The sequence below is a fragment of the Camelus dromedarius genome, chromosome 5 (assembly GCF_036321535.1).
Source record: "Camelus dromedarius isolate mCamDro1 chromosome 5, mCamDro1.pat, whole genome shotgun sequence".
Lineage (NCBI taxonomy): Eukaryota > Metazoa > Chordata > Mammalia > Artiodactyla > Camelidae > Camelus > Camelus dromedarius.
The window spans coordinates 37,645,240-37,657,904 of record NC_087440.1 but is presented as its reverse complement, the minus strand read 5'-3'; the positions used below and the strand labels follow the sequence as shown (position 1 = coordinate 37,657,904).

The 12,665-nt window shown below is 33.5% G+C and overlaps 1 protein-coding gene across 5 annotated transcripts in view; it reads left to right on the top strand.

Annotated features, from left to right (window-relative positions):
* HEATR5A (HEAT repeat containing 5A) overlaps positions 1-12,665 on the top strand; it is an 87,691-nt gene that overhangs the window by 41,646 nt on the left and 33,380 nt on the right. For all 5 annotated transcript variants that reach the window (XM_064485875.1, XM_031453543.2, XM_031453541.2 and 2 more), the window contains 5 exons: positions 2,569-2,732; positions 2,818-2,993; positions 8,095-8,200; positions 8,815-9,005; positions 10,300-10,459. In XM_064485875.1, coding sequence (XP_064341945.1) covers positions 2,569-2,732; positions 2,818-2,993; positions 8,095-8,200; positions 8,815-9,005; positions 10,300-10,459 — 797 coding nt within the window. The remainder of the gene's footprint in view (positions 1-2,568; positions 2,733-2,817; positions 2,994-8,094; positions 8,201-8,814; positions 9,006-10,299; positions 10,460-12,665) is intronic.

Here is a 12,665-nt window from a genome sequence, read left to right as displayed (position 1 = left end):
AAATAGAATCAAGAATTTTTTTCCTTAAGGACTGTTTTTAAATGAGAATCTATTTAATAGTTTTATGTAATGGGTAGGATGCATAACAGTCAGAAATATCAGTTGATATTTTAAAATAACTTAGCTCATAGTACAGTGATAACGTAGTAATTTCTGAATCTTTAACACAAAAGGAAATAGTAATCTTTAAAGTTATACATCTAGTTAGCTCAGAAAATACGGCTATGTAACAAAGTAAAAGTTTAAAGTTCTGTGATACCAGTTGCTACAGTGCAATCAAGATATGATAAGAAATGGCATCTGTTACTTGGGACGTATTTAAGAATTTAAATAACTTTTCCTCTTAGTTGTCCAGCATATGCAGACTTCTGTCTTAATAGTACTTTAATTTTCTGAAGTTTATGGAGTAAAAACTGGGTTCTTAGTTTGTATTTCCTGTCTTAGTTTTTTTATCAATCTCTTTTCAAGTATTTTAATTTTCTCTTCACTGAAAATTGCTCATTGTTAGCATCAGGAAGCCAGTGATGTATTTCTACAACAAAAGCATATTTGCACTTTAAAATTGAATTGTCTTTTTACATACTTTGTTCAGGGTCAGTTAGGCCAGCAGTCACTTAAAATGAGAAATAGAGATTTACCATTATTTTCACACTTAGCTTCAGTACCAAACATACCTTGCATATTGTATTACCAACAAAATTATTTTTATGAGTATCATATACTGGTATTTAAACTAACGGACATTCCTTTGAGCAACTCTCATTTCTTCATTAAGCTTTTACTGATTCCTGTCTACTCTCCTCAATTCATGTACGTAGTCTCCTTTCTCTAACTTAACAGTGCCTCTTCTTTCATCTTTTATGGAACGTAGTACTTTCCACCTTCATTTTATAGTTATATGTATGTATTTGTGTCCTGTATTTTAAGGGAAGATTATATAATAACATTATTATCTATTTTATTAAACACAGTTTGAATGAATGAATGAATGAATGATTGAGCATGGTAGCTAAAAGCTCAAGTTCTGAAGCCTGGACTGCCTGTGCTTCAGTCTGACTCTGCCATGTAATTGCTGTGTGGTCTTGGGCAATTAGCAAACTCTCTGCTCCTGTTTCTTTACCTATAAAATAACAGTACTAACTGGATCTCATGAAGTGGTTATGAAAACAATATGTAAAGTTTTTAGGACATTTATTGTCATATATTATATCCTCAGTAACTATTTGTTGTTACTATTCTTACTGCTACTTATGATGCAGAAAATAATGGCAGGTGAACCCTTCCTAACTCATCCTGTCACTTCTGATAAGTAGACATCATCCAAGTCTTCATTTTATCCTGATGCTGTTGCTCAAAGAAACACAAAAGTGAATGTTTTTCTAAGGTGATTTACTCATTCCTAAAGCACTTAAGTTACAAACTGGCAAAAAGCCTTTATGCTTTAGGTGGATAAAAATTTCTATTGCTAGTCCATCAGGAATTAGGATAAATATCTTTGAAATGATAATTTAGGTCAGTGTGATAAATGGAACAATTTTTCAAAATGTTTATGTAAGGGAGACAGCCGTACGTTGTCTCAAGTCTTATGGAAGATCACAGTGCTACCCGTGAACTAGCTTGCCCTCCAAAACACAAACAAGCAAAAACATGAGTCCTCTCTAGAGGATTCATCCAAGTTCCAATTTACACACACACACAAATAAAGACGATAGAAGAACAAATTAAAGACCCTAGGGTGTAATCATAAGAAATCCAGACTGTAGAAGTATCTATAGAACAAATAACTTCATTTTTTCAAATAAATTACAGAGGGGAAGTAGAAGTAGAGGGAAGAACTTTAGATTGAAAGAGACAAGGTATATCAACTAGGTACAATGCGTAGACTTCACTTAGATCTGGATTCAAACAAAAAAGCAAACAAAAACAGGCATTTATGAGGCAGTTGAAGATTTGAGCACTGAATGGGTACTTGATGTTTAGTGGTTTTTAAAACATGGAATTATGATAATAGGATCATTTAAAATGTTCTTAACTTTAGTGATACGTGATAAAATATTTGTAGATGAAATGCTGTGCTTTCTAGGGATTGCTTCAAAATAATATGGGCATGGTGAGATAATGGGTGGGGATGTAGGTGAGACAAGGTTAATCCAGCTGGTCAGGATGAGTGACAGTCATACACTGGGGTGCTGGGGAGTTGGGGTATCATAATGCTTTTAATGCCTACTTTATCTGCTTTTGTATCTAGTCCTCTTTGTGTGTTCTTGTCATGTCATTCTATTTAATGTCATACTACTATTGTAGTATTATTTATTCAGTATCATAAAGTACACACACACACAAACTTTAAGATGTCTTTTCAGTATTTTTTTATCCTTGTGACCAGCAGCACATAGTTGAGCCATTTGTTGGTAGGGCATTTTTCAAGGACGGGATATATAATCTTCGTGATAAATTAAAGTTAGCTGATGTGTAGATTAACTCAGCCTGGGCCTTTTTAACCCCATTTTCTAACCAGTTAACTGCTACCACTAAATTGCTAACTGCTCTTTTTCTCTGACTCAACAGGAAACCTCTGCCCTATCCTCAAAGAGTTGGCTGCTGACTTGACTGCTCCTGACATACAGGTGGCAGCATCCACATTTTTACTTCCACCCCTCTGTCATCAGGATGATCTTCTAATATTAAGTCCTTTGCTACAAGAGACTGACCATAGATTTATTGAAGAACAGGTATGAGCATTTTTCAGTAACTCTTAGGTTCAGTCTGTGAACAGTGGTTTTAAAACCTTACATATACTTTTTTTTTTTCTTTTAGCTCCTACTTGGTAATGGTATTGCTTGTGGAAGTCTCGAGTATGACCCTTATTCCATTTTTGAGAAAGATGTAGAGGGAGATTCGGTGCCCAAGCCCTTACCTCCAACACTGTCAGTAATTAGCTCTGCAGTCAAGCTCTTTGGAGTTGTATGTGCTCATGTGGGAGAAGCTCAAAGGTAAACCATCAGTAATTGGCTTCTAAATAGTTCACGTATCCTGAAATGTTTCCTGAAATATAACATTTCAGGATTGGTAATTGGTTCAATGAATGCGTAATACTGAACCAGTGGGTAAGAAAATGTCTGAAGTTCTCGTTAATATAAAAGATTTCTTATAGATGACGGATGAAGGTGAGATGAAAGGCTCTTGTTTAATTATTCACCTGGCTAGTTATTTAATAAGTAATTGAGTTGGTGATTAGATTAAACAGAAACCTGCTAAACACTATTATGAATACAATGCAGTTCCCACATTAGCTTCTCATCTAACTGAAGATACAAATGAAAAACTCAATGACACAAGATCAATGATTTATGAGCTAGTGGTAAGAATGAAAGACACTGGTTATCTGCTTAGACAGGTCTCAGACTTTCATACCTTGGAGGCATTGTCAAGCCATTATAGGTCCAGGGGTTAGTCTTCAGTTTATTGGATTTCACAAATTAGATTAAAACTGATCATCGTCACTTTTGTGGATTTGATTCAGTAAAAATGAAGTTTGGTTTTTAAAAAGCAAAGGCTGCTAATGATTTCTCATCAAGAATATGTTTCTTTCTTTCTTTTTTTTAAATAATTGGGTTTATTTATTTTTATTTTATTTTTAAAATTTTTCTTTTATATATTTTTATTTATTTTTATTGGTGGGTGAAGGTAGTTAGATTTACTTATTTATTTTTAGAGGAGGTACTGGGGATTGAACCCAGGACCTTTTGTATGGTAAGCTTGTGCTCTACCACTTGAGCTATATCCTCCTGCCTATTTAATTTTTTTTAACTCGAGGTACTGGGATTGAGCTCAGGGCCTCGTGCATACTAAACACACACTCTACCACTGAGCTGTACCTTCCCGTCCCCCCATCCCACCCCTGAGAATAAGTCTCTGTCAGTAATGTGGTAATACCTTTCTTGGGGAACAACAAACACTACTTATAGCCAGTATCCAGGAAATTCTGTTTTCATCTGAGATGCTAAATGGAAGTGGATCTCTTCCATGGGCTATGCTGGTTAATAATTTACAAATGATTAACTATCCTCATTCATTCATGTCTGTTCTCTCTTTCATGCTAGACCAGCAACAGTGTGTTTGACTAGATTATAGCTTTTATATCATTTTTTATTTTCAGTGGATAGAAAAATGAGTAACATTTATATTGCTCTTTAGTAGCTTCATGTCATTTTATTTAAAATCATAGCAGTATTTTCTCAGTATCATACGGTGTACACATACTTTGAGATGCCTTTTCAGATCTTTAATTTCAAAAGATGTTTTCCCCAAATTTATTTGCAGCCTATAGCTCACTATATAAACTGTAACTATAGAAAATTACGGTTTTAAGATATTTAAGATGATCTGTGACTAAATTACAAAAGAGTGCTATAGCACTAAAAGATCAGTTGAGAATTACAGTGGTCTGTAATATTCAAAGAATTGATGGAGAAAATGAGATTTGAACTAGTCCGTAACTGTAGTATTATGTAGAGTGTACAGTTAATTTAAAATAATTAATTTGGATTAATACAGCAGTAACTACAGTAGATGAAACAAGGGTGGCCTTGTGGGCAAAAGATTCACATTAAGTGTATTCTGGGGGGAGGCTATAGCTCAGTGGTGGAGCTCATGCTTAGCCTGCATGAGGTCCTTAGTTCGATCCCCAGTACTTCAGTTAATAAATAAACTTAATTACTTCTCCCCCCAAATTAAATAAAATAATTTTTTAAGGAAAAAAATAAATAAGCATGTTCTTAAATGGCTTCACTAAACTCTTTTTTGATAGGTCTAAGAGAAAAAGTGAAAAAGAAAAGTATACTTAAAAACTTTCCTTTTAAAGAATTGATTTTATTACTCTCCTAGAGGTTTGTTTTTTCTTTTCTTTTATTTACTGCCCAATTATAGTTTGAAGGAAGTGGTTTCTTATTTCTACTGTCTAAAGTTTAATGAACTTTAAAATGTGCCAAGTTTGTTTTTACCTCACCTTAATAAAAATAATATGTAGAATGTTCAAGGGAGAAGAGGTTTTGTTTGTTCTAATTAAAAAGTTGAGACCTGGTAAAGTAAAACATACTCTGTTTGGATTCTAACTGAATAAAAATAGTAGACTGTAGTTTTAAAGGAAGTAGTCTAGCAGGATCCCAGATTCAGAAAGTGGATCATAAGCAACTCTCACCAGTTTCCAATGGGTGTCATTAGAGCAACACAGGAAAGATAGGAAAGGTAAGTTTCTAATTTCCTGTTATCCCACGCATGGTAGTTGTTTAAAATGGCAGACCCTTCTTCTTTGGGCCATAGACTTGCATTTCTAGAGAAGAAAGGTCTTAATCAAAGTATGTATATTTAACAAGTTAATACTTGAAAGCATTTCATTATTATTGTGGTTAGCTTCATGTTTAAGCAGTTTAAAAGAAAGTCTTCTATAACATGAGATTGCCCTAAGATTGGAAATAAGTTTTTCATATTTTATTTATGCACTTAGAGATTAAACTGAATCAGTTATGTCAGAATAAGATAACTTTGCATTGGTAATTTTAAAGCGCTAAAATGTTGAAAGTTCTAGAAAATCAAGGTATTTTATATGGAAAATAAGTTATTACTGATCTTGTGCATGTATTTTTCATGATTACTTTTAGGTATATTTTGCAAATAATGAATTGCTTAGTTCACCTGAAGGTTGTTCCACCCATGACTATACATTGCAATCATTCGGACAACTTTTTAAAACATAGATTCTGATTTAATAGAAATGGTATGCATACTGTGTTGGGCAAAGTTTTTAAAACTTCTTAGGTGATTCTTGTGTGCAGCTGGGGTTGAGAACCACTGCTATAAATGCTGTAAAATAATGTAGATTGTGAGTTGGTGGAGAGAGAGGAAAAACATATTTACAGTTCTCAGTACTAAAAATTTTCACATTATACACCCTCTCTGAGGGTACAAGGTAAATCAGTATTTTCAAATTTTATATCTTTGCTATTTCTCATAAAAACTATGTTTTTATTTCATTTGTATAGTCTTTGGCCCATAAATGTGGGCAAGAAAATAGGACAGGTCAAATTTTATTACACAGTAACAAAATTCTCAAACTCAATGGAAGTATTTTTAGTACTTTCAGCGTGATATAGTTCCATTATAACAAGTGATTAGGATATGATCTAATAATGATGTTTTAGGTTTTAAATCCATAAACCTGACCATATGGTTGTCCTTAGTTTTTCTGGCAATTTGGGCATCAGTATATTCTTGAAACAAAATAACTTAAATATGGTCTTGGAAAAAACAGCCAGAAAAGTTTTTATGTAACATTTATTTATAATAAAAATTAGAAATGGCCTAAATGTCCTGAACTAGGAAATTGGTTAAATGAAGTATTGCCAGACTGTTTAATACTAATAGCTACTTAAAATTATTTCAGTACAATAGTAAGTAAGGTGAGTTTAATGTTTAGGAAATAAAAAAGAGTTATTAACAAAGTATATACGCTATAATCCCCCAGTTTTCTAAAAATGATATCCATATACCTGGGGTGGGAGCGGGGTTGGGGGGTGAGACTAGAACAAAGATGCCAAAATGTTAGTGGTGTGGCTCTTTCTAGATGGTGGGATTATGAGTGAATTTTATTTTTCTTTCCTGTGCCTGAGTTTTTCAAATTCATTATGATGAACAGAATTAACCTTAAAATAAGGAAATAAATATTTAAATAAAGTACTTAAGAGTTATTCTGATTTTCCCAAAGTTCTTAGTGATTCACCATGTTTATTATAGTCTGTGAATTGATTTTATATATTGCTTTCCCATACTCATACACACATCGCCTTACACCTTCCATTTTTTCTAATTTAACTTCTTCCACAGTTGGATATTTTATTCTGTTTTGATATCTATTCTGCTTTGGTAACAGAATTGTCATTTGGAGCAGGACTGTAATTAGACCTTGTGACCTCAGCAGAGTGGTAGGGATTTAGTTAAGGGCTCAGAGATACTACTGGAAGTACATTAGAGTTGAATAAATACCTTATGCCATCTTCAGCCAGTCGTGCTGTTTTCACTCACCAGATGCATTTGTCCCTTATGATTGTTTAGCAAGCACATTTGACTGCCAAATACACGCCAAACCCAGATACTAGAGAGATGAAGATAAATTATAAGGTCCTATGCCTGCCATCAATATAGTCACAACCGAAAAAAGTTATCTTAAGCATTACTTCAGTTTCCCTGATTTAAAGGGAGAGGAGGGGGTAAAAGGAAGTTCAGAGCTTGGAGACAATGTTTTTAAACATTGGAGATATTGGTGGGGAAAATGGGGTGGTTTATTCCATGGTTACGTATGGATTTAAAAGCTTTGTGCTGTAAGGACGTAAAAAAACAATTCACTGAAGCTATGTAAATACCTAATGGACACATTCAACCTCAGGCCAAAAGTAATGTATATGTGCATAGTTAAAATTGTGAAAATTAGAAAATTACTCTCTACTGGTAGGAGAATGGTTGAATGCATTATAGTACGTGTATAGTAAAATTTGGCTTCATGAAAATTATCTGAAAGTAAAAATGAGTTGAAAAGTGCTGAAGAGGTATTGTTGAATGAGAAAAACAAGAGTAAAAACTGTTTTATATAATATGATCCCAAGTACATTTTTAAAGTATAGTTGGGGTTCAAAGGGCTGTGCTACTTTCAATGCTACCTTTAAAATGAAGCAATATATTTGAATCCAGTAAGTCCTGTTATTAAGAACAAAAATGTTGATACAAGTAACTTTTAAAATATCCTTTGTTTAGAAAATACTTGCTGAAATAGCTGAATTTGCCCAGGTAAATCTTTATTAAGTGATACGCTTGTTAATCCCACAAAATAATGCTTCTCTCCCACTATCAGAATGACACATAATCAAGATATGTTTGTATTAGTTGGGATATATTTTCGTTTCCTAAAATGCTTCAGTATATTTGGCAGTAGTTTATCCCATTTTAGGAGTTCCAACAAAATGCAACAAAACATATTAGCAGCAGATACTCAGTACTGCCCTTTGCCTTACTTTACCTTTAAATCTTGTTTCTGATTTTTAGGCGCCTTATATTGGAACAGCTTTTGGACAGTGTAAAGCACACAAAAGGAGCTCGCCAGCAAGTAGTTCAGTTACATGTTGTTTCTTCAGTTTCTAGTTTCTTGAAGGTAATTTAAGGTTTTAAAAATTTAGATGTTTGGTTGTTTTTTTCCCTAATATATGGCCAACTAAGTAGGTTGGAGGAAGATACTTTTAAAGGGCTTTTGCTTTTTTGTTTTTCCCCCATTTATCTTAATGTTTCAGGATTTGTAATCTACCTTTTATTTTTTCTCCATGTAAAACTTGTTAGTCAGAAATCAAACCTATAATCCTGGCTTAGAGCCTAACATCCTAGACCTGGGATTGGCAGACTACGGCCTGTGGACCAAATCTGGCTTATTGTTTCTTTTTCTTTTTTTTTTTTTTTTTTTTATGGCTTATTGTTTCTAAGTAAAAAATAATAGGCTTCACTGGTCATTTTGTTTATGGAAATTCCTATTAATCTTCTGAACATACACGTATATATACTACAGTGATAATTGATCACTATACTCTTTGCCTGGAGTTTTACAATTCTAAAGTACTTTGAGAAAATCAAATTATGTTTGTGTTCAGTGGGTTTTTGAGTTCTGATTTTTTTTTTTTAAGTAGTAATCGCCAAGTGTTAACCAGAATATACATTCCAAACTGGGTAAGAGAATTTACTACAATTGTAACTTTGGATTCTTTCTACATATTTCAGTATGTGGCTGGCTCGAAAGGAAATTTGGGTCCAGAAGAAATAAGAAGACCTGCCCTAGCATTAGTGATGGGAGCTTTAGAAGGCCCCAGCCCTCTCTTGAGGTGTGCAGCTGCAGAGGCATGGGCTAGATTAGCCCAAGTGGTTGATGATGGAGCTTTTACAGCTGCGTTAGCTCAAGTTAGCTTTGACAAGTAAGTGAATTGCGTGTTTAATACTCATGGACTATGTGTCAAAACTGGGTATAGCTTGTTGGTTTGTTAGAACTAGTGAAACTTAATTCTGATCATTAACTTTAAGTAATTGAGAAATGTGGATTCTTTAAAATAAAGAACCACCCCCAGCCCCCACCCTCAGCCTGGTTGTCTTGGAACATAAAACTATTACTAGTACTTTGGCTTTCATTTTTTATAAGAAAGATCACTATCTAGGTGAGTGATGTAACAGGCCAGCAGTGGACTCAGGGAGTAAGAAGCTCATGGAGTTTTCTCATGTAAAATACAGATGATAGGCAGTAAGAACAATCTACTGGAAAAAGTAAAGGCTGTAGGCTGCAGAGCAGGAGACAAAGTGTTTTTTCATCTCGACCAGCGTTGGAACCATGAGCAGCTTACTTAATCCTCTCAACCAGCTTTCCTCTATTTCAAACAGAAAGTTATTAATATTGCCTGCCTACTCAGAATGTTGAGGTAAATGAGATAATACATATGAAAATAGTATGAAAACATGGTATAAAACAACCACAAATAAAGTTCATGGTTACGTTAGTTACACATTTGTAGAGCTTATTACTAGCGGTGGTAGTAATGAAGGTGACATTTTGACCTTCTAGTCTGCTAAATATGTGTGTCTTGAATTGGTTATCAGCTCAAAGTCTAGAGTCAGAATATTGACTTGGTTCAAATCCCAGCACTCTGATTTAATAGTTTGCTTTATAAGAGTTACTTTGGCTAAAATGACTAAGTCATTTTGGTTTCCTCATCTGTAAAAAGGAACTGATAATAGCATGAATCTCAAATTATTGGGAGGACTAAAGGACAAAATGTAAAGTGCTTGAATTAGTATATAATGCATAAGGGAACTCCTAATAAATAATAAGTTCTCTTACGGTATTTAATTTTTGGATCAAAGTTCTTGAGTTGGAACTCTCTTTATATGAAATTAGAATATTTCAGCAACGAGAGTTTTTCAGTGTAACTCAGTGATAGAGTAATAATAATTCCTGCCATATAAATTCAGTGTGTATATATCTCTGAGAGATGTTGAAATTTTTTATATTTAAATAATGATTAATAATATAAAGACATTTTTATTTAAAATTTTTTCTTTTCAAGGTATCTTTCATGTTATTTCCTAATATTTTTTATCAGTTAACAGTAAATATGTTTCTGAATTTTGCAACTGTTCATACAGAAAATTTGCCTGATGGTGTACATGCATTGATTTTGTTTCAGTGATTATCATTTATTTTTATTTCTGTAATCACAGGCTGAAATCAGCAAGGGATGCAGTCACCAGAACAGGACATTCATTGGCCTTGGCATCCCTATATAGGTATTTAGGAGGAATAAGTTCTTCTCAGCATTTGAATTCTTGTGTTGGAATCCTTTATACTTTGTCCCAGGACAGCACTTCTCCTGATGTGCAGGTAAGTACCCCTTCCTTGAGGTTCATGATTTGTAGATAATGCAGATTATGTTTTGATTGACTGTTACTAATTTGTGAATAATTCTCCCTCCTTAATAAAATCAAAGCCATTGTTAACCTTGGTAGATATTTAACATTCAAATCTCACTATCTTTACTTCATAATTTTCCTATTGCTCTTGTCCCTTTTTTATTCCTATCTGATAATCCAAATTTTCTAGTATTCTTAGATCCGATTTAACTACCTTCTTACCAACTTCAGCATCCCTAATCCATGGTTAGTTTCCATTCTTTGACTTACCATATTACAAATAGTTTTTTTTAACATCATCTAGTACTCAGTGTCTAATGTCAAACTTAGTATCATTTTTTGAAAATGGATCTTCCTTCCATCTTAATAATAACATTTAGAATTTTGGAGAGCTTAATGTACCAGGCATTGTATTACAGTCTTCTAAACATAATTACATATTTAATCCTCACAGTAATCTGTAGTGTATATTCCCACTATACAGAAAGAAAACTGAGGCTTACAGAAGCTAAGTAACTTGCTAACTGCTAAAAAAAACTAATGTATCATTGGATCAGGTGAGGAACATAAGTCATGGAGTCTAAACCTATGTTTTCAACCACTTTACCATATTATTATACATATTTTACCCATTTCTGTCAAAATCATCATTCTCCTATTAAGAGTACAAACTTATGTATAAAATAAGCTACAAGTATATGTTGTTCAATTTAGGGAATATAGCCAATATTCTGTAATAACTATAAAATGGAGTAAAACCTTTAAAAATTGTGAATCACTACATTGTACATCTGTAACTTATATAATGTTGTTCATCAACTGTACTTCAGTTTTTTAAAAAATCATCATTCTCCTGATTAAATCTTGAATGATTATTACCCTTCCTGCTCTTTTAATACCCTTATTAAATCTCTGTCCACCTTCCGTGTCCTAATGACTGTAGTGGCTTCCTAACTGGCCACTTTATTTCTAGATTTTTTTCTTTTCAACTCTCCCTATATATGAAGCCAAAAATGTTTTCCTTAAAGATTTTCATCTTGCCTCTTCCCAAATGAAAAGCTGAGGAAACTGCTTGTTGCTTTTTAAGTCAACTTCTCATTCAAGTCCCATCAGCGGACCCAGAAACTTTCTCTGTTATTACCCCAAAGTAATGGCCTTCTAAGATGGTCTATCCACTTTACTCCCACACATGTCATTCTCATATCTGCACTTATATTTTTCCTATTGCCCCTCTCCCTTTCTGTTCCTGTCTGATAATCCAGATTTTCTGGTATCCTGAGATCCAGTTTAACCACCTTCTTGTCAAGCTTCAGTATCCCTAGTTCACAGTTAGCTTCCATTCTTTGAATTACTGTATTACTAATAGTTTTTAAACATCATCTAGTACTTGACTAAGTTGATTTATAAGGTGTTCCATGCTTTCATTGTTGTTTTAATACAGTACTTTTTGCTTCTGTTTATTATATTTCTCCTCCTCCCCTTCAAGAAATCAGTTGTGATCACACAGACTTTTATATTGAATACCTTTCTTGTTGATTAAATTGTTCTTTCCGTAGTGTCCAGTGTCATCAGATTGGTCTCTTCTTGATGGCTGCTGTCTCTCACCTAATGGGAGTTCATTTTTGTATCATTTAAAATACTGTAAACTTTCCTTACATATCCGTTGATAAGAGAGGTAAAACTTTCTTAGTTGATTTACTAAAAGGAGGACTTTTTATATTCTCCTTGTTATAGAAAGTCCAAGCATACACAAATGTGGAGTGTATGCTGTAGAGAACCTAGTACACCCATCATCCAACCTGAGTGCTTATCAGTGTATGGCTAGTCTTACATTAAATCAGAATTGCCAAACTTATTTTATAAAGGGCCATATAGTAAATTATTTAGGCTTTATATGTCATACAGTCTCTGTCAGCTCCTCAGTTCTGCCACTGTAGCAGGAAAGCAGTCATAAATAATATGTAAACAAGTGAGCATGACTGTGTTTCAATAAAACTTTATTTCTGAAATTAGATGGTAGGCCAGATTTGGCTCAAAGCATTTTGTTTGTTTAATATATAAATATGTATTTACTTATAAAGTATTTATATTTATTTTACAAATATATTTACTTCTATATATTTATAAAAGGGCACCTGTCTGAAGTGTGCATCTCTGTGAATAAAGTATATAAACTG